General features: G+C 41.5%; 2 protein-coding genes across 8 annotated transcripts; one reads left to right on the top strand and one right to left on the bottom strand.

The window, feature by feature from the left end:
- Window positions 1-5: 5 nt before the first annotated feature.
- Window positions 6-1,499, bottom strand: LOC129718948 (alpha-2-macroglobulin receptor-associated protein). Its single transcript, XM_055670204.1, has 2 exons — window positions 1,171-1,499; window positions 6-1,102 (listed from the first exon to the last, which is right to left on the bottom strand). Exons 1-2 carry the CDS (start codon window positions 1,369-1,371, stop codon window positions 167-169), a joined length of 1,137 nt encoding a protein of 378 aa, XP_055526179.1. The 5' UTR covers window positions 1,372-1,499; the 3' UTR covers window positions 6-166.
- Window positions 1,500-2,107: 608 nt separating this feature from the next.
- Window positions 2,108-24,666, top strand: LOC129718915 (F-box/LRR-repeat protein 7). 7 transcript variants are annotated; one of them, XM_055670151.1, is made up of 6 exons: window positions 14,364-14,778; window positions 21,772-21,976; window positions 22,219-22,239; window positions 22,923-23,247; window positions 23,304-24,294; window positions 24,364-24,666. In XM_055670151.1, exons 2-6 carry the CDS (start codon window positions 21,893-21,895, stop codon window positions 24,497-24,499), a joined length of 1,557 nt encoding a protein of 518 aa, XP_055526126.1. In that variant the 5' UTR covers window positions 14,364-14,778; window positions 21,772-21,892; the 3' UTR covers window positions 24,500-24,666. The 7 variants fall into 7 exon arrangements, with proteins under 7 accessions (XP_055526159.1, XP_055526116.1, XP_055526143.1 ...); XM_055670168.1 differs by lacking the exons at window positions 14,364-14,778; window positions 21,772-21,976 and adding an exon at window positions 12,167-12,298; XM_055670177.1 differs by lacking the exon at window positions 22,219-22,239 and having other exon boundaries at window positions 14,365-14,778.
- Window positions 24,667-25,368: the final 702 nt, after the last annotated feature.

Below are 25,368 nucleotides of genomic sequence, written 5' to 3' on the forward strand. Positions count from 1 at the left end.
CGAAGTTATTTAAACATTCACGAAAAATCTTAGTTTTATTTCAGTTGATAGAACACAAATAATTTTGAAAACAAAAATTTAACTATTACTTACGATACGAGACACAAACACCTAAAAGAGAGAACATCCGCAGATATTCGAGTTGGCACAACGCTCCAGCACTTGCCTACAGTTCGGAATGCCGAAAGACGCGCTTCTCCACGTCTTCCTGAAGTTTCTCCACCTTCCTTGTTTGCTTTTTGATGTTTTCCTCCATCATTCGGTGCGTGTCGGCTTTGTCGCCGTGTTTGGCTTGTTTGTGCTTCTCCAGACTGAGCGCATGTTCGGCATGCATGTGGCGCAACTTCAACAGCCGACTTTCGTAGTGCAGTAGTTCGACCTTAAGCGAGGCCAGCTCGTTTGCCGTAAAGTTCGAGTGCAATGCTACCCGCCACAGCCCCTGAACCTTTGGTTCGATGAAATCCTGACTGTTAGGTCCCTTGGAAGCAATCCGTTCCAACCGATCAAAGTTGTCCCGAATGTCACGATGTTTTTCCCGCAGCTGATTAGATTTGTGCAGATAAGCATTTTGCTTGTTTTCGCCCCTCTGAGCTGCCATGATGTCATAACTATCCTCCTCAGCCGTTGCAATTTCATTATACCTGTCATGCTCATCCTCGTTAACAGCATTTTCGTGCGCAGAGTGGCCAGCGTTGGTATCATCACCTAACCGCTCCAACAAATTGTAATACACATCAATCTTTTCTTGATGATGCTCGAATTCTTCTTTCAGTGCATCTAGCTCTTCCTGCGTGAAACCAGCCATCTCCGCCCTTTCCCATAGCTTATTCAACTTTTTGTCCTTGAACAAACTTTTGTTTCTGTAACTATCCTTGTCCGAATAGGCTTTATAATGTTTGTACTTTTCCGGGTCCTGTGTGTCGTCAAAGTGCTCCAGCAGCCCGTATGTGCTCATAATTCCGATCAATTTCTTACGCAGTTCCGCCTCCTTGAGGCCTTCCTTGTCCTTGTGCTGTGAGTTGAGCTGCTTCCAGGCAAGCTCCTCCTTGTCGTGGATCTTCAACTCCGTGAACAATGACTTCAGCTTAGGTTCAGTTAGACGCTGCAATAGAAAGTTTGCAAATGATCCTACTCAATACTACCGATTTGACCGCCTTAGTAACTACTCACGTGCTTGGCTTTGGACCAAACTAGATTGAGTTTCGCCATCCGAAATGGCAGCTGGAGGTTACGAAAGTCTGGATCATAATTTTCCGTGTCCTGCAATGTGTTCGCTGTTTTAGAGTACTTGTCCGATGGGCCCTCCGCACTGGCGAATCCAGCGACGACCAGCAGAACGCAAATTAGCCCCAACACTTTCAGTCGACACATGGTGCTTTACTTTTAAACTTATGTACCTATATTTGTGCTATATTGCTCCGAGCTTTGTGAAATTTGGTTAGCGGCTTCTTCTAACTAGACTTTCAGTGGCAATGGTAAAATTGACAGCAAATAGCTGACCAATCAGAATGTGATGCACATTCCAGCTGGGCAGGTATTATAGAAATCTCGCTGACGATGAAAGCGCTCGGTGGCTTTTGAGTGAACCACAAATGTAACGCTGCGAGCGTTACATTGGTTTGAAGCGCGAGTTTCACGCAGCACGTGGCAATGATAGCGGAGATGATGATGCAACGAACGGAATAATTTCAGTTTTGTTTGTTTTATTGTGGCTTTTGACTTTGAATGAATAGGGTATCAAACGTTTTCAATTTGGATGTCTCTTAACAGTAAATGTTAGATACCTACTGCCTGATTTTTAATAGTTTTACCGAAAAACCGTTCACTTTTGTTGTTTCTCACTCATCATCTGTCGTCAAATCGGACGTCATCAGCTTCCCGCTGATAATGTACAAAGTATGCTCAAACGTCCGATGACCAGCGGAATGAAGACGAACTGAGGGACGGTCGGGGTCGTCAACGCGATGGCAGACCGTAATCTTGAACCCCTTCCAAGTTGCATAAACAAAAACGACCCGCGTTTCGTCACAAGTTCGGCAATTTACCTTCGACACAGCATACACGTTGGTATTCGAACAAGGAGCAAATCGTGCTTCTACCTGCTACTGCTCGGCTCAGCTTGAGTCGACGACGGTAGGCAGTATATTCTAGCGATAGCCTAGAAGTGCAGTGTTTTTCAAACGGTCCAAAAGTCCTAGCAGTGCGTTGTATTAATCAATCTTCGGCATACTGGCTGGATCGGACATTGACATGCAATTACCACAGGAGCAACCTACTTCCCTTCGACAAGTAAGCAGTGCTATTGGTTAAACAGGGAGTGTAATGAAACTGTGAAAACGAATGAAATACAAATTGGAAATATTCCAACAGAAATGCTGTTGTGTCAATAGTCTAACTGTGACGATTCCAGGAACGTTCGAAGTTCCCAATTTATATTTTGACGCATGTTTTAAATGAACGATTTTTCAACTCGAATCAACCTCGTTTGGGTAGGCAAAAAAATGCATCGCAACTCAATCTACCGAAGATGCCACCGCTGATTAAAGGCCAAGTGAAATTAAAATCCAAATTATTTATTAATAAAAGTGAGAAATATATTATATATTGGCTCGCGCGAATTATCGTGGTTGGTTTGACAAAACGGCCTTCGAGCGTGGAAGGGATCGAGGAACGACAAACTGCAATTTCAGCACACTAACGAGTCTTGGTGTGAAAACTGTTTCGTGCCGTTTAGTTCGAATTTTTCTTCGGTGCACGTTAGTTCCGCAGGAACAGGTGATCCTGTTTATCTTGCGATCGTGTTCCTCCATCCACCCTACAAAAGTATCACCACAAACGAGTACAGTTTGTTGCATCCGCAATCATGTATTTACAAGCATGTGAATCGAATCGGAAGATCAGCAGTTCCTTCAAGCGGCGACAAAGTATCGCCAACATTCTACTGGGGACCAATCTCAACGAAAACGACGACGATGAGTTTGGGTTTACATCGGACTGCGTAAGTAGAGTGTATAGCGCGCGATGATCCGTTCTGGAGATTCATTTCTTTAGAATGCATTAGTTACATAATTGCGTTCTGCACCCACACCGAATTGACCAGTTCCAATAATCGATGTCGCGAAAATAGGACGGCACAATTTGAATGGCAAAACACGTCACGCTCCTGAAATCCAGTGACGAATGTGTTCGGTTATTTGCGCTTGACAAGTTGGTAATTAATCATGATGAGCAAAGTGCTCCAACATGGCGCGAATGTGAAAAATACTGCTCACACCATTCCTACTGTAACCATTCGCCGGTAGTGTAGCATATCGATCCAAGATAAACATCACAGCGTGGTGAACCCCGCCGGTACGAGCTCCAGAGACAACAGGGGAGACGCGCGTCAATAAACGACAACTTTTCTCGATCGATGCGCGGTTAAGTTTCGGTAAACCGCGCGCGCGTTCGCTTGGTGTGTAATGAAGAACTGCAGCTTTTCGTTAGTCGCGGTTTACCTAGGAATAATTAATCACACTTAATATCACACGATTTAGTGACGGTCAGGTGATGTTATTTCTTCTTGTTAACCCTTTTGAGCATTTCCGGTCAAAAAAAGTATCTGGTTTCTCTGGACTTCTTTGATTGGTATAAAATTTTGCTTACATTTTTTTTAAATGAAGCCCTCAAATATTCACCAAATGTTTTAAATGGAGATTACTTCGAAACACTAAACTTAACCGATTTTTTTGAGGATATTCTAATTTTATGGCATTTCAAATTTAACAAAATTTTTTAGTAAAGTCAGCTGAAGTTTTGACAAATTTTAAACCAAATAAATGTTTTTATTCGTATTTTGATTCAAAAAAAAAATGACCATCGCAAAATGTCATCCAAATCTCTATAAAGCTTTAATAAATATTTGATTCAGAGTGATTTTACCGAAGTCCATCTAAAAATTAACTTTGGCTCCTGGGGGGTAATATTTTCCGGCTAAAATTATTGTTTTGTTGTCAAATTGTTAGTTTTGTACTGTAGATGATTTTGTCATATGATAAAGTATTGTAGTGTAGTTTTTCGAAACAATAAAAAAACTGGTCAGTTTATACAAATGAATTTTTATACTATACTATATGCTCAAAACTTCTTAAATATGAAATTCGCATTTTGGTAATCCTAGCCACTCCTCTATATGCAGACCGTCTTATGTGCTCTTAATATCACAGGAAAGGTAAAAATAGAAAAATTATCCCAAATTGAGCTCAGATTCGCCGAAAAGTGCTTCCTAAGGCTAGAAAAAGGCGGGATAGAAAACGATACCAAATTGAGCTCAGAATCGTCGAAAAGTGCTTCCTAATGCCAGAAAAGGCCACAATGGAAAATGATCCCAAATCGAGCTCAGAATCGACGAAAAGTGCTTTTGAAAGTCAAAATAGAAAATAATCTCAAATTGAGCTCAGAATCGCCGGAAAGTGCTTCTTAAGACCAGAAAAGGCTAAAATAGAAAATGACCCCAAATTGAGCTCAAAATCGCCAAAACTTGTTTCTAAAAGCCAGAAAAAACCACGATGGAAAATGATCCCAAATTGCGCTCAGAATCGACTAAAAGTGCTTCTAAAGGCCGAAATAGAAAATGATCCCAAATTGAGCTCAGAATCGACGAAAGTGCTTCTAAAGGCCTTAAAAAGTCAAAACACAAAGTGATCCCAAATTGAGCCCAGAATCGCCGAAAAATGCTTCCTAAGGCCCGAAAAGGCTGAAATAGGAAATGATCCCATATTGAGCTCAGAATCGCCGAAAAGTGCTTCTGGTAGCCAGAAAAGGAAAATGATCCTAGAAAAGTCCAAAATAGAAAATGATCTCAAATTGAGCTCAGAATCGCCGAAAAGTGCTTATAAAGGCCTTAAAAAACCAAAACAAAAAGTGATACCAAACTGTAACCATTGGTTACATTGTGGGTGTTGGCTCCGCCACAATAATAACTACATCCAGACTTGCTCGATTAGAACCTCCTACTTCCCAAAGCCTACCCTGGATTCAGAGCACACCAACATGTGTGATATCCCTCCAAGTCTGACGTTTTACGTCCGGGACGGAGGGGTCACACATGTAGGAAAGCTTCTTAGTATTACCACCACTACGTCAACAGAGTTAAGTGATATCCCTCCTGGCGCACAGCGTCTAGGACGGAGGGGTCACTCATACGGGGTCGCTCACAGAGACACTGATAGAGGCGACCAAGGTATTCGGCTCCACAGGGTGTTCCAAAAGGAAGGGGAAGCCCGCCGAGCAGGTCTATAACGGTTCGGGAGTGTTCGTGACACTCCCGATTCTGAAATGACAGCTCGCATAAAAGGCAAAGAACCGATACTAAGGGGGCTTTTTTTCGGCTAAAGCAGCTAAACGCTAAGAAGTGCGCGCATAATTATTTTATTTTCGATTGTCTAGTACGCTGGGTGAGAATTAACGGAATTGTCAGAAGTTAAAAAGTGTAGTGCTAGGTAATAAAAGTTTTAAAATTGTAATAGTCAAATGTTAAAATTGTTGAAGATGTTAAAATGTGTTTTTATAATGTAAAATAATTATTGTTTTAGTGCGTAGCATTGTTAAAAGTCTTACGGAAAACTACACCTGAATTTTGCAAAACAAGGAAACAAAAAGGTAAAACTAAAATATGTACAATTAAATATAAGTTGGACTTAAGACAAAAAGTGTAACCTAGGCGTAACTAGGCGTAAGACAAGATGGCTAATTCCCTTCGAAAAGGTCCTCGAAGGGCCTTTTATTCTTGCTTCTAGAAACATACTTTCGAGGCGGCGTCCTCCATTGAAAAGGCATAAAGGCATATATCCCGCTTTTTAACGGTCTTCAAGCCGAAACACCGCCATTTTGTGGCACACCCGCCATCATATTTAGTTACCGTGAGGTGCGAGCGGGTTGCCATTGCTCCGGTATTACGACCGGCTGCGCTGCAGAGCAGAGGAGTGCAAAGCCACCAACCGCCACGATGTTCGGGACGCCGACTCGTGCTCAGCATTAATGGAATGGAATTTAGCCACGCGTCAGCCGGAGTTCAAGTAACTTAGATATAAGTAGAACTATGTCGGGAAGGGAAATAAATTAGATATGTAAGGTAATTTATGTCTATTTTAAGCACGAGATTTCCCTTAGTTTTCACCTAGCTTTTTATTCCGCTCTACGAACTCAGCCGGAGTTTCAGTTGCTTCGTTTAGTTTTTTTTTAAATGAAAAGGGTCGTTTTGGTTTGATCGTGTCTGAGTCGACGGGCCACGTACTGGAATTTGGTTCACCCCTATTAATGGTTCGTGCCCTGGGGTGTGCTGTAAGCGAACGTACTAGTGAGTGGTGAATACCAGATTGGCTGTGGGCTCGTTTCCAATACTTAGCACTCTATATCCACACCCAACACCCCCTGAGCAAGCGGGAGGTTATCAAAACTTAGCCCAGAATCGCCGAAAAATGCTTCCTAACGCCAGAAAAGGCTAAAATAGAGAATGATCCCAAATTGAGCTCGAAATCGTCGAAAAGTGCTTCTAAAGACCTTAAAAAGCCAAACCAGAAAATGATCCCGAATTGAGCCCAGAATCTTCGAAAAATGCTTCCTAAGGCTAGAAAATGCTGAAATAGAAAATGATCCCAAATTGAGCTCAGAATCGCCGAAAAGTGCTTCCTAAGGCCAGAAAAGGCCAATATCGAAAATGATCCCAAATTGAGCTCAGAATCGGAGAAAAGTGCTTCCTAAAGCCAGAAAAAGCCAAAATAGAAAATGATCCCAAACTGAGCTCATAATCGCCGAAAAATGCTTCCTAAGGCCAGAAAAGGCTGAAATAGAAAATGATCCCAAATTGAGCTCAGAATCGCCGAAAAGTGCTTCTGAAGGCCAGAAAAAGCTAAAATAAAAAATGATCCCAAATTGAACCCAGAATCGCCGAAAATGCTTCCAAAGGCCAGAAAAGGCTGAAATAGAAAATGATCCCAAATTGAGCTCAGAATCGACTAAAAGTTCTTCTTAAGGCCGAAATAGAAAATGATCCCAAATTGAGCTCAGAATCGCCGAAAAGTGCTTCTAAAGGCCAGAAAAAGTCGAAACAAAAAATGATTCCAAATTCAGCCCAGAATCGCCGAAAAATGCTTCTAAAGGCCAGAAAAAGGCTAAAATAGAAAATGATCCCAAATTGAGCCCAGAATCGCCGAAAAGTGCTTCTAAAGGCCAGAGAAGAATGAAATAGAAAATGATCCCAAATTGAGCTCAGAATCGCCGAAAAGTGCTTCTAAAGGCCAGAAAAAGTCGAAACAAAAAATGATTCCAAATTGAGCCCAGAATCGCCGAAAAATGCTTCTAAAGGCCAGAAAAAGGCTAAAATAGAAAATGATCCCAAATTGAGCCCAGAATCGCCGAAAAGTGCTTCTAAAGGCCAGAAAAGAATGAAATAGAAAATGATCCCAAATTGAGCTCAGAATCGCCGAAAAGTGCTTCTAAAGGCCAGAAAAAGTCGAAACAAAAAATGATTCCAAATTCAGCCCAGAATCGCCGAAAAATGCTTCTAAAGGCCAGAAAAAGGCTAAAATAGAAAATGATCCCAAATTGAGCCCAGAATCGCCGAAAAGTGCTTCTAAAGGCCAGAAAAGAATGAAATAGAAAATGATCCCAAATTGAGCTCAGAATCGCCGAAAAGTGCTTCTAAAGGCCAGAAAAAGTCGAAACAAAAAATGATTCCAAATTGAGCCCAGAGTCGCCGAAAAATGCTTCTAAAGGCCAGAAAAAGGCTAAAATAGAAAATGATCCCAAATTGAGCCCAGAATCGCCGAAAAGTGCTTCTAAAGGCCAGAAAAGAATGAAATAGAAAATGATCCAAAATTGAGCTCAGAATCGCCGAAAAGTGCTTCTAAAGGCCAGAAAAAGTCGAAACAAAAAATGATTCCAAATTGAGCCCAGAATCGCCGAAAAATGCTTCCTATGGCCAGAAAAGGCCCAAATAGGAAATGATCCCAAATTGAGCCCAGAATCGCCGAAAAGTGCTTCTGAAGGCCTTAAAAAGCCAAACCAGAGAATGATCCCAGATTGAGCCCAGAATCGCCGAAAAATGCTTCCTAATGCCAGAAAAGGCTGAAATAAAAAATGATCCCAAATTGAGCCCAGAATCGCCGAAAAGTTCTTCTAAAGGCCTTAAAAAGCCAAAACAGATAGTGATCCCAAATTGAGCCCAGAATCGCCGAAAAATGCTTCCTAAGGCCAGAAAAGGCTGAAATAGAAAATGATCCCAAATTGAGCCCAGAATCGCCGAAAAGTGCTTCCAAAGGCCAGAAAAGCCAAAACAGAAAGTGATCCCAAATTGAGCCCAGAATCGCCGAAAAATGCTTCCTAAGGTCAGAAAAGGCTGAAATAGAAAATGATCTCTAATTGAGCCCAGAATCGCCGGAAAATGCTTCCTATGGCCAGAAAAGCCAAAACAGAAAGTGATCCCAAATTGAGCCCAGAATCGCCGAAAAGTGCTTCTGAAGGCCTTAAAAAGCCAAACCAGAGAATGATCCCAGATTGAGCCCAGAATCGCCGAAAAATGCTTCCTAAGGCCAGAAAAGGCTGAAATAAAAAATGATCCCAAATTGAGCCCAGAATCGCCGAAAAGTGCTTCCAAAGGCCAGAAAAAGCCAAAACAGAAAGTGATCCCAAATTGAGCCCAGAATCGCCGAAAAGTGCTTCTGAAGGCCTTAAAAAGCCAAACCAGAGAATGATCCCAGATTGAGCCCAGAATCGCCGAAAAATGCTTCCTAATGCCAGAAAAGGCTGAAATAAAAAATGATCCCAAATTGAGCCCAGAATCGCCGAAAAGTTCTTCTAAAGGCCTTTAAAAGCCAAAACAGAAAGTGATCCCAAATTGAGCCCAGAATCGCCGAAAAACGCTTCCTAAGGCCAGAAAAGGCTGAAATAGAAAATAATCCTAAATTGAGCCCAGAATCGCCGAAAAGTGCTTCTAAAGGCTAGAAAAAGCCAGACTCGCCGAAATATGCTTCTTAAGGCCAGAAAAGGCTGAAATAGAAAATGATCCCAAATTGAGCCCAGAATCGCCGAAAAGTGCTTCTAAAAGCTAGAAAAAGCCAGAATCGCCGGAATATGCTTCCTAAGGCCAGAAAAGGCTAAAATAGAAAATGATCCTTGAGATTGATTGAGCCCAGAATCGCCGAAAATTGCTTCCTAAGGCCAGAAAAGGCTGGAATAGAAAATAATCCCAAATTGGGCCCCGAATCGCCGAAAAGTGCTTCTAAAAGCTAGAAAAAGCCAGAATCGCCGAAACATGCTTCTTAAGGCCAGAAAAGGCTGAAATAGAAAATGATCCCAAATTGAGCCAAGAGTCGCCGAAAAATGCTTCCTAAGGCCAAAAAAGGCTGAAATAGAAAATGATCCCAAATTGAGCCCAGAATCGCCAAAAAGTGCTTTTAACGGCCTCAAAAAGCCAAAACATAAAGTGATCCCAAACTGAGCCCAGAATCGCCGAAATGTGCTTCCTAAGGCCAGAAAAGGTTAAAATAAAAATTGATCCCAAATTGAGCTCAAAATCGTCGAAAAGTGCTTCCTAAGGCCAAAAAAGGCTGAAATAGAAAATGATCCCAAATTGAGCCCAGAATCGCCGAAAAGTGCTTCCAAAGGCCTTAAGAAGCCAAACCAAAAAATGATCCCAAATTGAGCCCAGAATCGCCGAAAAGTGCTTCTAAAGGCTAGAAAAGCCAGAATCGCCGAAAAATGCTTCCTAAGGCCAGGAAAGGTCAAAATAGAAAATGATCCCAAATTGAGCTCAGAATCGTTAATAAGAGCTTCTAAAGACCAGAAAAAGCCAAAATAAAAAATTATCCCAAATTGAGCTCAGAATCGCCGAAAAGTGCCTCCTAAGGCCAGATAAGGCCGAAATTGAAAATGAACTCAAATTGAGCTCAGAATCGCCGAAAAGTGCTTCTAAAGGCCTTAAAAAACCAAAACAGAAAGTGATACCAAATTGAGCCCAGAATCGCCGAAAAATGCTTCCTAAGGCCAGAAAATGCTAATGTAGAAAATGATCCCAAATCGAGCTCAAAATCGTCGAAAAGTGCTTCCTAAGCCCTGATAAGGCCGAAATTGAAAATGATCCCAAATTGAGCTCAAAATCGCCGAAAAATGCTTCTAAAGGCCTCAAAAAGCCAAAACAGAAAGTGATACCAAATTGAGCCCAGAATCACCGAAAAATGCTTCCTAAGGCCAGAAAAGGCTAAAATAGAAAATGATCCCAAATTGAGCTCAAAATCGTCGAAAAGTGCTTCATTAGGCCAGAAAAGGCCAAAATAGAAAATGATCTCAAATTGAGCTCAAAATCGTCGAAAAGTGCTTCCTGAAGCCAGAAAAGGCCGAAATAGAAAATGATCCAAAATTGAGCTTAGAATCGTCGAAAAGTGCTTTAAAAGGCCAAAAATGTCCAATATAGAAAATGATTTCGTTTGTTTTTTACTAAATTTTTGGAGTTATTTTTTTCGAATTCTCGTGGTTTATCAAACGGATTTTCAGGAAAACTTTCATTTACTCGGATTATTGTGAATATGTAGGAGCATAAGTTCCACTGCGAATATAACTACTTTCACACTGAAGGCAAGGCGACGCACTTGCTTGAAAAGAGCAGCGAATCGTGAGTATCTGAGTATCTTGCAAAAAACACGGCGGTGGAATTCAACATATCTCTCCAGAGAGATCTCAATCACTACAGGACAATAATCCAACCGCCCGTCACGCATGTTTACTCCTCGAATGTTATAGAATTTTTCTCAGCAGTGATCACCACGGTGTACTGTGTATTCTCTTAGAATGATTCACCACTCTTAATTCGCCCAGCTGTGATGTAAGCAGCAAGTCTATTATTTTTCTGCGTGCCGAATAAAAAGGTTGGTGGAAAAAATTGCTGAACGCAGCGCTCAGCGGGTAAGAAGTGAACGGGGAATATTTATTCTGCTCTTTCCACATATTGAGGAGCATTACAAGCCTGTTTTGTATCTTTTTTTTGTAAATCGGTTGATTCTGCATGTTTAATTAATGGATCATAAAAACATTTCTAATACATTTGATTGACCTCGACTCAAAAATGTTTTGAGATAACAACAGATCTCGACGTTTCTAAGACATTTGTCATTTTCTAAGACAGTTTTTTTTATTCTCGCTTATTTTCCGTCGGTCTAGTTCCGCCACTGTTGTGGCCAATCACCGACGCCCAGGGAGGCGACTCCACACCCAGGACCCTAACTCACGACCCGTTGGCGGACCGGCGCCAACGGCTTTACTTCCTCATGCGATGGAAGGCGTGATCCCAGAGATTTTTCGCCTCAGAAAATCTCCCGGTGTCGGCTAGTATTGAATCTAGACCAGTTGGGTTGGTTGTGAGTGGATCACGCCACCTCACAACCATCGACACCTATGTCGGCGGTGGGATTCGAACCCAGGCGTCAAGCGTGGTTGGCGGAGACGTTACCAACCACACTAGGCCCCCGCCTCTAAGACATTTGATAAAAAATCAGTAATTTAATGTGCATTTTTCCATCGCTCTAAGAAGTAAAACTTGGGCCACTATGAGGCTTTTCTTCCCGAAATCAAGTAAAAATTTGGTTTGAGGTTTGAGGTAAAATTTTGCATGCAAATATTTTTCGAAAAGACAATATTTGTGAGTCCTACCTTTATTCTTCGAATCAAACACTTTATTTTTTTACAGATAAACCTACATCTGGCCTCCCGGGCGTTCGTTTTCCCACAGAATGTTTTTTTAAGCACTTATGCTCTTTTGATTGAACTGTTATAGACGTGCCCTAGATCAATGAGTAAAATGATAATTGTGAGAGAGGCACACTGTCCCAGTGAAAAAATGTGACATCGGGAAACGCGGGGCGTATTTCTAAGCGGGGGGACGTCTGGTAACTTTAGTGTAATCCCAAGTTGCGAAAGACATTGGCAGTTCGAGAGTTTGTCAGTATGACGACAAATAATACTGCAAGGAATTTGATACCCCAACATCGCCAACACTGAACCGGTTCACATAAGTGGACTAACATCAACGACTCATCTGTCCGTTTTGTTTTAACAAAATCGTTCACTCCCCTGTTTCGTCTCTCACGCGATGTTGTAACCTTTCTCTAATGAACTCATCACAAGTACCATTCTTCGTAAAAAGATTGATCGGCGACAGACAAGTAAATGAAGGCTAGTCTTAATTGGTGATCAGTCGATGAAAGATTGCTGTACCGCAATGGACGTTCTGCTGGTGGAAAAAACTCGGCTGCGGAAGTCATCCCAGGTATGCGTCGTTTTTCCTGTTCCTCGTGTTCACCTGTAATCCTGTCAATAACAAAAAAAAAACAAGAAATCTTGTCTTTGACCGAGGTAACTGAAAGGTGGTTTCTATCAGACAGAAGCGACTACACTAATGGATTTTCAATGATGTCAGGCGTTCGCTCCGCGATTGCGTGATTCAAGACACCAACAGAGCGTTCCCAGCCAAAACGACCTGTAAATACGTGAAACGTTGCTTGAACTTGTTTTGATTTTCGAGACACGTTACGCAGTAATATTGATAATAAAACCAGAGTGTTTTCCACAAGTAGGGAAATTATTTTAAACTAAAGAATATGTAAAAAAAAAATGCTACAAAAACCACGCGCAACCGTACGTGTTCGCACGCAGACACTAAATAACAATTGTTGCAATGCGAAAGTGCTTCGATGTCTGCACTGAGGGAATAAACCAATCGAATGGACAATGTTGTCTTGAAGTGCAATGTCGGCCCAACGAGCCAGTCGTCGTATGTTCGAGTCTCGACTCGGGAGAGACTCGGAATGTAGCACCAGGGCTTTGCTTACGGAAAATGTAAGGTGATATTCCACCTTGAAACTTTTTCCCAATTTCACCAAGGTTTCTGATTAGTCAAAATGGATTTTTATGAGTGCTCAGTTGTCTGAGCCAAATGCATGTGCAGCGTTTCATTCATACTGGACCCTCTAGAAATTGGTCGACTGTTCATTTGACATAGAAATGCCCAACCGATTACTTTGAAAAACAAAGATCAAAAGTTCAAAATGTTTTAAATTACAACAGTAGCGAAAATAATGGCCCAACACCGAATAATTTTAATAATAGTGGCCAAACAATAGATACGCTAGAATGTTCAAAATCGTCTGTTCTAAATGATTATGTTCAAGCAATGTAATTGAAAAAATGAAATCTCATGTACATGTTGCAGATTAGAAGGGTATCTTGCTCAAACCGCAAACATCTATCCGCGCCAGCGTGGCTCATCGCATTTCGCTGTCGAAACCGAAAATCGTAGATCGTAGATCCACCGTCAATAGAAGAGCACAGTTTATACGAAAATAAATACATTCTAAAGATACTTTTCAAACAGACGTAAGAGAAGCTGCAAAGTTATTCGCAAACGTTCAATCCTTATGGCCAATCGAAATGTTGATCCACTTAATCCGCACCCGAAAGCGCGCGCCACAACCGATTCAATCGAAGATACTAGTAACAACATACTCACGTGTGTGTGACTGTACAATTCGCATTCCCTGTGAAAATGATTTTCCTTTCTGATTCACATTTCCCGAGTTATCTCGCTTATGAACTGTTATTGTGTGTTTTTTTTTGAAGTAGAATACTTCTCTCAGGAAGTTCGGCTGCATAGGGATGAGAAATGAAAATCTAAAACTGAAAAAAGTGAGAAATATGTCCAATTTCAAATGCTAATATATCTGTTAGTTTTCGATAGATTTCCTTCGTTTTTGCAGCAATCGATTAGAAAATCTCCTAAGATTCCTACCAAATGCATGAAATTGCAATTTTATTATTCGAACTATTGTACTATTGAAAATTCTTAAGCCTTGTCAAAACACAAAGTTCGACCTCTGATTGGTCGTTATACGATTGCTTTCTTAAGCACGGTCGGCAGAGTTATGGACCTAGTAAATTGGAAATGCATCATTTGGCCTATATAAGAGCTTCATCAGATAATAAACAGACATTTCATCGGATATTAAATTGAACAACTGAAATTCGAAGAACACAAATGAATATTTGAAGAGTTAATATTTTCTCGTTTTGCGCTATAATCCAAAGTTAATTATCTTCATCTACATGCATACTCTGACTATTACTACGTGTTACGTGTGTCGCTTAGTGTTTGGCTACGGTTATGCAGAACGCAAATAACGGCGCGATGCGATTCGGCAGGACGAAATGTGTTGAAATGTATAGCTCTACTCCGCCTTAAAAAGAGCTGTACATTTCACCACGGTAAGGCGAATCGCATCGCGCCGTCATTCGCGTTCTGCATAACCGTAGCCTTTGTTCCGTTCCCGTTTAATGATGTCGTATTTACAATTCGGCAGCACTTCAGCTTCTCATTTGCACAAAATTTAAAAATATTCAATGAACTTCATTCAAAATATCAAACAAAAAGAAATTACAATACTGCCAATGAACGGTCAACGTTTATTTACTCGAAAAAATAACTGACACGCTAACAGCCGGGTTATCTTTCTTGTAAAAGTATTCTACTTCAACCTTGCGGTCGTGGCTTTGCATACAACCTTCCTGTGATTTTTTACCTTCACCTCACCAGAACCGATCGAAATCCTGCTGGGATTTTCAGAAGCTGTTGGTATTCAGCAGTTAGTCCGTCGCAGTGCATACGATCGGTTCCTCTTATGATCTAGTATACAATCGCGGTTTTTTCTGTGTCCAACACGGACCCAAACTTCGTGGCTCCCCGTAGGCTGAACGGTTAGTTCCATGAAAAATAATGTGTTGTTTTAACAAACTAGCATGTGGACAAAGAGAAATTCGGTCGATTGTTTAATTCTGCAAATCTAGTACGCACTAGCCTCTGTCGGATCGAATCGGAATGGTGTGAAAAAAAATAGATGATTTCATCCCGAATGGCTGCGGAAAGCGTGTGTAATTATCGATTTTTTGCGCTGACGTCATCTACATTTTCTTGCGCAGTAGGATAAAAGTGCACGCCTTACGGGTGTTACTAGATAATTAGCCGAAATATTTCTAATTACAATCTACCTGTCTAATCTCAAAAGCGGCCAAGTAGTGGGGGAAGTAATTCAATTACTGTCCGCGAGAAATTTCAGCATTTCTAACGATTTTCTCTGATAACTTTTTGTCTTTTGACCTTATTTTTGTTCATCAATCAATAAACTTATTATTTATTTTAATCCAAAATAGCAAAATTTTTAAATTTCCGAATGATGTTATACTATTTTAGGCTTGAACAGCAATCATCTGCTCTGATGATTTTGAACCAAATTGGATATAAGCTTTTCTATTATTACAGTTCTTTTGAACTTTCAGAGGCATGTTACACTGAATTAGGGATCGTTTTCTTTTTGGCCTTAACTGGCTTTTGAAAGTGTTATTGGTTTCTAATCTTCTATGGTGAAGCGGTATTGAAGCCAGCTACCACTTCGAATTTTTAGAAGCACAAGACTCAGAAATAGATAATGCGCTCCCTGTTCAAATGCTATTTTATGCTTGCTGCACCGCAGCAAACATAAAATAGCGTCTTCACAGGTGACCCATTAACTATTACCGAGTCTTGTGCCTTTGAAAATTCGACGTGGTGGCTCGAAGATAGCCATTTTTTGATTCAATACCGTTTGGCCTTAAAGTCTCTTGCAAGAATCGTTCGGCAATTTCTCACGAGGATTAGGGTTCAGAACACCTCCCCCCTCCCGAGCCAATGGTTTTCAAACTTTTTGCAATATTCCAATCTAAAGGTTCTGCATTGCTGGTTAACAAGGTACAAAGAATGTATAGGAAAAATTCGACCTTTGAATTTCTTTAAGCTTTATTGGCTCGAACGTTATGAAATATATGATATCGAAATCTTTTTTAACCCAATTGTCTTAGAAATTCATAAAACCTTGAGATCTAGTGTCTCAATTTTTTTTTGTATGAAAAAAATTACTTTCTGGGAGTCTTCTAAGCCTGTTACAAGATTGATTTTATTAAAAAATTTCTGCTTAGTCTTAACCGACAGAAAAACCGGAGAGAAACAATTCTCTTCCAATTTTTGAGCTTGAGCTTAAGCTTGAAGACCGCACATTTCGTTGTTGCTCCTCCGTAATTGATCTGAGATAGTCTGGGCCGGCTTTGGACGTTTGGGGTCCGGGGCAGATTTTTTCGTGTGGCCCTTTTTGTTCAATACATTTCGACGAAAAATTGTGCTACTACGCCTCCACTCCGCTGAAAGGTGACGAGCAAAAAAAAGGTCTTCACTTCATCTAGGGGGGCCCCTCGAGTTTGGAGGCCCGGGGCGTTTGCCCCCTTGCCCCCCTTCCCCCTCAAATCCGGGCCTGGAGATAGTCAAGTTCCAAATGGTATATACGTATATGGCTACTTGGGATTAGTTTACCATCTTCAGTGTAAATGTATAGATCGATAACGGCACCGACCACGTCCTTACGATCGTTAAGGTAAGGAAGGAGGTGTAACAGTCGTTGTTGTTGGAGCCGGAGAACAGTGTCACTGGGTAAATGACTGAGTCGGACAGTTTCGCGCGCGAAGTAAATTTATTGCGAAAACGAACAACTAGTATCTTTCGTGTCAGACCCCGCGGGCCTATACAAGCAGCGAGCGCGAATGCACTTCACTACTGGAAGCATCCTAATGTCTAAAAATTTGTTTATTACTATTCCCGAGTACACTCGAGAAGAAACGATCAGACCGTGCTTATCTCTGCACCGCCGCGACTGCGGGGGAAAAAAAGTTTGTTGTTTTATGTCACCGTAGTAATTGACGGAATTGAATAATATTGCGCGCGTAGTTCGCTTATTACGGAAACGAACGATGAGTATTTTTCTTGCCAAACACCGCGATCCTCTGCGCGCGACAAAGCATCTACCACTAGTAGCATCCAGCTGTTCGTCTGTTACCAAAACCCTAGTGCCTTCGCGGAAGCAAACGCTTCTCATAGGAAACAAGGTGTCTAATATCACTACCTTTTTTTCGGTAAAGGAATGTCGAAAAAATATACTATTTCGGACTATGTAACTAAAAGTTGCGTCGAATGTCTGTCTGAATGTCTGTGGGAATGGAATTTTGTGGCTCTACCTGGTTTTGGTAAGAGGCTGCTAAACTATTAAGCTGGAATTTTGAATGGGGACTTTTTTCTAGAAGATGCGACTTTTAAGACCTAACACTAAACGAAACTACGGTTTATGTCATGCGATAAACAACAATTCAAATGTTTTTCTCGAATTGGCGCAACGATTTATTTAAACAGTACGTTGCGGTATCGGTAAGCACGATAAGCGGTACCGCTGATGATTCTTTTTTGTAATATTTGGACCACTGCGACCATTATTGGGATCTTTAGTCTAGGTACTGGTGGCTGACATATCACTATTGATGTATGTGCTCGTCGTTGTCATGTTGCACCCTTTCTCCCAATTTGGCACCGAATTTCCTATGAAATGTATTACCTCATTAGGATTTGCAGATTCACATTCGAACCCGCAGAGACGACAAATTTCGTCATCTGACTGACCAGTTTGTTTTAGGTAAAGCTTACTTGGACAATGTCTTGTGAACACATTGAGGATGTATGTCAATCCCAAACATCATCAATCGGTTCCCTGGGCAAATACAGCTCACCTGGCAATAACAGAGTAGCAACCGCGGGCGATCAATCATGCTCATGCTCATCTGTGTAAAAGACGATAGAGCTTTGTCGGATATTCGGGCCATCTCGTTTCCAGACTTCCCGTTCGGTCTCTATGATTTTAAAAGGTATCTCGAAGTATTCTTTTGTATTCATCAAGTCTTCGATACCTTGAAATGTTTACTCTTCTAAAAATCTTTGAAGATTGCCAGCTGGCCGCTCTGATCTCTATCAGGTACTTCTTAATAGCATGTTAGTTTCAACGCACTTTTTTCCGCCTCTAGTTGTACTACCTGATGGAGTGGTAATAGATTTTCGACGGAGCACTATTCAATACTCCTGTGATTGCATTTTGAGCTATATGTTCCGAATCCGTGGCATCTCATTGCATTCAGCATTGAATGATGGGATATATTAGCAAAAGCTTCCTCTATGTCTAAGAACGCAGCTAGTGCGATTTCTTTTGCATCTATAGATTTTGCTGTTTTTGTCGTCAACATAAGCATTGTATCCACTGAAAAGTTTTTAGGTACGTTGATTTGGCGTGGTAGTCAATGAAATAAGAAGAACAACAGGAAGCCGCCCCTCGGTTGGAGCCCCGTCTGCGAGGTCACATGCGCTCGGACTGGAGACTGTGACGGGCCGGGGTAAAGAACCTGCAGTAGTGAAATTTATTGTTATTGTCGAGTTATTGCATTTCTTATTATTATTCTGCTAATATATTCAAAACTGGAATGATTATGGACATTCTGAACAATACAATTTGAAGAAAATTGTCTAAGAAATCCAAAAAATAACAATTTTGCCAGATATGTCATTTTTACGGTTAAAAAATTAAATTGCATTTTTCGGCCAATAAGTATATTTTGATTTCAAATTCGACAATTGCATCGTGTTGCTAAGCAAATTTTACCCTAAAAACACCTGTTACGTAGAGATATTATTAGACAAACTCGAATTACGGCATTCTCGAGCAGGCGGAAAAGAGATCTTGAGCACCTACCCCGAAAGTTCTCAGAGAAACGACCAGGGACTTGGGGCTTTTTAACAGCCTGCCCTTCTGGCAGGTTAGAGCAATAACACTACTTTATGTCTGTGCTTCCCCATATTGTGTAATGGGCGTTCAACGACTGCTTATTTTACCTCTTGCAGTGTGCTATAAACTCCTGTATTTCCCTAGAAGGGCCTTTTTCTAGTTCCCCTGAAAAGTAGGCGGAGGCCACCATTATTTCCGCTTTTTCCCGTGTAGTTAGTAGTTCCACTTGTACAGCAGCTATATCCCGTCTGATGAATTCTGTGATTGGTGTAAAGTTGGTATTACTGCTAACCAAAACCGAGGCTCTTGGTGGGAGCGCAGCATCGTCATAAAGGAGCTTACCCGTATATGTTAAAGGTCCTCAAAATTAATTTTTGTTCACCCATGGGCAATAGCCACGTTGATGTTTTTTTGTGAACCTGGGGCAAACGAATCAGGTTCGGTGAAGTTTTATTCGCGTGGGCTTCTATCGCTCTCCTGTGTACGGTGATTATTCCAGGGCACCTTTGAGTGCTCTTGTTTCTCGCCCTCGGGTGTTCTACCTTGAACAGGCTGTTTCCGCCGGTCTTTGCTATCACTCGACTGTGAAGGCAAACTTTTTTGGAGCATTTGCCGTGGTTTCAGACCTAGCGCTTTCAAAATTTCGACCAGCCATGATTTTCCGCGGGGGCGAATTTATAAGTTAGTTTGTAGTTCCAATCAGCGGTTTTTTCGCTGATGCTTCGTCTACTGACAGGATGAGCATGATTCTTGATGGGCTTGTGCTTCAACACTCTGCAAGCATCAGTATGGTTTCTTTGTCGTTTTTGCCACTTTTGGGAGAGAAGATAGTAAAAACTTCTGGTCTCGGGATGGATTACTATCAACAACCATCAGATCAGCTGTTACCCATGGCTTAATACTCGGAATTATCCCTTGCAACCAATTTCCAATTAATGAATGAATAAAAACATGCTATCGAAGAGCGCATTCGAAAACTTTTAAATTTGACGTAGGACTACCCAAGTAACAATTTAAGTCGTATTGCATTCTTTTAGCGGTTTTCATGACCAATTTCGCAAAACTGCTGTTAAAACTAGAAATAATATCAGAACCTTCTGATAACCGCTATAAGTTTGCTTTACGGCCAGGTGGCCCACCCTTGCCAAGCTTATTGAAGCAATTATAAGAATGGCAATAAAACTGCTTTAAAACCACATGGAAAGAGTACCGCATAATATAAGCAGCTGGCATTACCTCTTTAAGAGCGCAATAAGTTTGGTTGCATTATTGCGCTCTGCTACTTGCCACAATAAGTCCAATTCAACTTTTCATTGCTTGACAGCAACCGTAATATGTTGATTTGTTGTGCCGTTCCTGCACACACACCAGAACATCACGTCACTTTTTTTAATAAGGAAATCTCTCGTCGCGGGAGAAATGTTCCGCCTGTGTTGGTTATCATCGTGCAATCAATTTCATTTGATGGTGATATTGTAAAAAGATAAGGAATAAAAAGGGTTTTTGGTAGGTTTTGTAGCTCTCAAGCATATGCGCATGAAATTTTGTCGTGCATTTTGAGAACATAGGCGCTTAAAATTTATGCGCCATGAAAATAGTACGGGCTTACAAAAATGATCTCATTGTTAGCAAAAATGAATTGGATTGTTTCAAAATATATCAATAGTGTCTTGCCCCTACATTATTTTTAAGGACGCATAATTTAACGACATAGGAAATTATTTTTAACCGAAACAAGACAAACTGGCGATAAAATTTAAAAAAAATACCGAACAGTACTAAGTTTGCCGTGTTACTTTATTAGATTTTTGGAGTTCTACGTCATCAATGTTCACAAATGCGCTGCAAGATTCTCTAAAGCATTTTAAACACATCTCACGGAGACTGCGACAGAATTCTGCATCACTTTAAACCAACTAAGCCGCTTTTGTCTCACCTGTATGTATATCATTGCGTGCATATATTTGTTTACAAGTTTGACAGGTTGAAACTGGGCCCTTACTACAATTTTATGAGATATTTTTCATAGCCAACTAGTAGTTTTTTAGATTTTGAATGACCGCAATAAAACTGATTTCTATGTAATATGACAGCAAGCTGGAGTGGTTCTATGGGGCAATAGATTGTAATAATAAAACCTATAATAAAGCAAAATCGCATTGACTCTTGCCGGTTTTATTGTAAGTTTCATTAGAGTTTTATTGACAGCTATCAGTGTTCATTACGACTTGCTATTTTTGGCAACGGGTTTAACCACCATAAAACCATAAACCATATTCATTTTGAAACCGTTAGAAAACTAAGTAGCTATAGAATTGTTACTTGGGTATGCCTTTGTTGGGGAAGGCCAAACAAGCGGCCTCACGTGGTATGGCTGTCCGAAGCACCTTCTTTCCCAGAAAACAAAATCGACCACGTTCTAATCGACGGGAAATTCTTCTCTGATATTACCAACGTTCCCACATACCGCAGTGCAAACATAGACTGCAGCTCGGCACGAGAGTGAATGTGGAACGATTTAACTTGCGCGTAACAGGCAGAATTCGGTCTTTCGAAGGAAAAAGCTTCCAGCAATTAACGATTTACTGCTAAAATATATTTCGGTCTAAAATCTTAAAGAAAATCGTGCCTTTGAATTTTTTTTTGTGAATCTTCTAAAGTTTCTGTTATTTTTGCTTGTATTTCTGTAAAAAAATTATTTTACTGCGAGTAGATTGCCAAAAATGCAATAAACATTTAAGCTATATTTTTTTAATATTTTGGAAACGAAGGTTCCTTGTCGACGAACTATTGACGAGGCACGCGAATATATATTATGTAAATAAGAATAGTAATATCTAGCAGACTGCAAGGATGAGGCTCGCACAAACAGTGAGGCTTGCAAAATGCACAAACAGTTCACTAGAAATCACGAATGTTACCCACTTAAATGAAATTGATGAATAATTAATTATTTCGATGTTTTCAATTCGAGAAAACTCGGATTTTTTATACTATGGTTGTGTTGACATTACTTTTACTTTTGAACCATGAACCAATTTATCTAACTGATCACTTGTTTTAACAGCTATTGATAACGCACCCACCCGAAGTTCCAACACTTTTGTTCCTCTTTGTTTCCGACTTCATTACCCCCACTTCCCTAACGACATTTACGTCCGATATCGCACTGTTCCAAACGGAGCACTATGGATTCCTGGAGTGCCATAGATATGTCGTCAACTTTGATCCGGGACGAAAGCTTCAGCAGTAACGTCCGCCGTAGCCGAAAAGTAAGTATGGCACCGCTCATCGTGTCACTCAGCGGGACAACTATACGACTTACTACTACCAAACCGAACCAAGCTGTCAGCTTTCCTCGCTCACTAGCCCTTACTGTTTTCCGTTCCGTTCAATGTCGTACAACATTGCTGTGTTTTACGTTTTTTTTGTACGTTTCGTTGTTGTGTTCGCTACCTATTTCCGCATCGAATCGTAACTACAGCAAGAAAAACATTTGCCTCTCTATTTCCAGCTCAACCTCAGCTTCCGCACGGTAAACAAACGTTGTGTACAATACGTTTCCATGCCAACAACAACAACCTGTCATCTGCTCTGCCTCGGGCAAACGATGCCCAAGCGCGTATCACGCGTGCGCAAGCGCTCTCACGTGACAGGAGTGCTCTCGTCAACCCGCACGCGCGTGTAGTTAAATTTAGGTCACATTCTCCCGACGCACGCCGATTCAGCGAAGAAGACTCTAGCGCGGATGCGTTCTGGTTGGCATTCTAATTCAGCTTCCCAACACCATTATTAATATTAGCCACTCTCAGCGGCTCATTTTGCGAGAGATGCGAAATATTCTGTCAAAAATTTTCACACTCACACACCGATCCGGGACTTTTACGCGACAAAATTGCCTCGAACGGTTAGCCCGAAAAACTTTCGGTACGCAATCCGGGTTATTGTTTTCGTTTGTTCCTGCCGTTAACACCTCATCAACTAGTGCCAAACAATGGACATCTCCAGTGACGTGTGGAATCAAGTCGCGCTTGAAGCATCCCAGCTGTATTTCACCGAGGACGGCAAGAGTCCGTTCGCCAATACGGTCTGTGTGGTTGACTCTACGATTTTCGAATTGCTTTTTATGGACTAAAATTCGTTTCTGAAATTATATAAGATTATCTTTAGGGACAAAGTAGTGTACTCTGCGCTAATAGTTTCACATTTTTCTTCCAGTCTATTGAAAAACTCCCCGATAAAGTCATTCTGCACATCTTTTCCTACCTGAGTCATCTGGAAATATGTCGCATGGCTATGGTCTGTCGCCGGTGGCGCACGATCGCCTACGATACCAAGCTGTGGAAGAACGTGTCACTGCGCCCCGAAGTGTCCGGACTACATGTCGGTTCACTGGACTCACTGCTGCACATGGTTTCCGTCCGGTTTGGTGCCTCACTACGTTACATCGAGCTTCCGATTGAGTTGATCACCCATACCGTACTTCACGAACTTGCTAGCAAGTGCCCAAATTTGACACACATGTTACTGGACTTTTCAACTGGTAAATTAATCATGTTCTTAGTATCGCTAAACTAAACTGATCTATTTCGATCCTAGCTATGCAGCTTCACGACTTCAGTGAAATGCAAGCGTTTCCGGCAAAACTGCGCTACATGTGCATCTGTCTGTCGGAGGTCATCTTCATGGAGGGTTTCATGCGTAAAATCTACAATTTCATCAACGGCCTTGAAGTGCTACATTTAATCGGTACCTACGAGAAGTGCGAAGAGGAGGAAGAGGAAATCTACGAAGTCATCAACGTGCACAAGCTGAAGTCAGCCACACCAAATCTACGTGTCATCAACCTTTATGGTATCAACTTCATCGATGACTCGCATATCGATGCGTTCAGCTCAAACTGTATCCAGCTGGAATGTCTTGCCGTCAACTATTGTAACAAAGTCACCGGATCAACGCTGAAACCTCTGCTGGCTCGATCCAAGCAACTCAAGTGTCTGCTTATGAATGGCACCAATTTGAAATCCGAATTCGTCATGCAAGCCGAGTGGGATAAATGTTCGGTACAAGAGCTCGACATCTCCGGTACCGATCTTAGCAGCGAATGTTTGATTGATCTCTTGACTCGCATTCCTTCGCTACGTTTCCTGAGTGCTGGTCAGATCAACGGATTCAATGATGCTGTTCTGAAGGCGTGGGCCGAGAGCGGTAACGCTAAGAGCCTAATAGCACTGGACATAGACTCATCAGACAACGTGTCCGACGAATCTCTGGGACGTTTCATCACTCGCTACGGCAGCCAACTGCAGGCCTGTGTGTTGTCCGGGATGACCCACATCACCGACGCTCTGTGGATGACTATCCTGCCTACTTTGTCCAACGTGAAGATTATCGTAATGGGCACTACCGAACGGCTGAGTGGTAACATTCACGTCGATCAGCTGATGGACACGATCGGATCGTCCTGCCCGAAGCTCGAACGGCTGGAGCTACGTTGGGATCCGGAGAATCTACGCTTTTCGGACAAAAGTCAAAAGGCAATCGATTTGCTCCGTGTCAAGTGCCCGAAGTTGCGCTGCATGGTGTTGAGGTAAGTCACGTTAGGAGGATTTTACGTTCGTTGATTTTTTTTTTAATTGAGAACTTTGTCCCTTTTCAGTGACGGTCGCTATTACGAAACTGTGAAGGCAAACTTCGAACGTGCCGATCGAACTACGGTGGTGCGAACCACCACCAGCTGCCGCGTTTCGGGCTATCATGTTCTTAGCAATTATAACGATTTAATCTTTAACTGAATGATTGCTTTTCTGAGAATTGAACTAGTTTATTCTATAATATACATGATTTTACAACTGAACGATGAACGTTACACGATGTTGAAAAAACTATTTGGAGGCGTCAGAGATATTTTGTAGTTTTGTAGTGCTAATTGATGGATAAATAAACCGGAATGTTAATCAAAGCTTTTCAAAGTTTTCATGGTAAACACAAGACATATTAAAGTATAAAATAACAACAATCAAAGGAATTGGTATTTTTTGTATGCCTGAAAGGAATTGGGCAAAAATGCCACTACGAGAGGAATGATTGTCTTTTGTAGCTGGCTCCGATTGCTTTACACAGATTACAGTATGCTCGAAATCATTGATGGAGTTGAGCTAGTTGGTGCCTGTACCTATGGCCTAATTCGGAACAGCATGGTTGATGAAACCAGTGACCGAGTTTAGTGATCCATACCTGGTATGGAGTTGAGAGGTAACTTCCGAAGAAGTTGAACCTCGATGAAGCAAGAGCTCCGTAAAAGCAAAGCAGATGCACTGAGCTCTCAGGCTGAGCGTTGCAGAAGCGGCAATTGTCGATTGGGACTTTGCCGATTTTCTTTAAATGATAGAGAGCAGGGACAGTGTCCGATGAGGAGTCTCGTGTTGATGCGTAGTTCACTACGAGTTAAACTAAGTAGCCTTTTGGTAACCACAAGGTTGGGGTAGATAAACTGTTTAGCTTGTCTACAATCATGCGCACGTTGGCCAATGAGATGGCGGATATGAAGGTACCCAGAAACGGTTCCGGTCCAATGAATTACTGACAAGGTCCTTGTCTTGCTAGGCTGTCGACATGTTAATTTCCCTCGATTTCACAATGTCCGGGTACCCAAAGCAGCATA

The sequence above is a fragment of the Wyeomyia smithii genome, chromosome 1 (genome assembly GCF_029784165.1).
Source record: "Wyeomyia smithii strain HCP4-BCI-WySm-NY-G18 chromosome 1, ASM2978416v1, whole genome shotgun sequence".
Lineage (NCBI taxonomy): Eukaryota > Metazoa > Arthropoda > Insecta > Diptera > Culicidae > Wyeomyia > Wyeomyia smithii.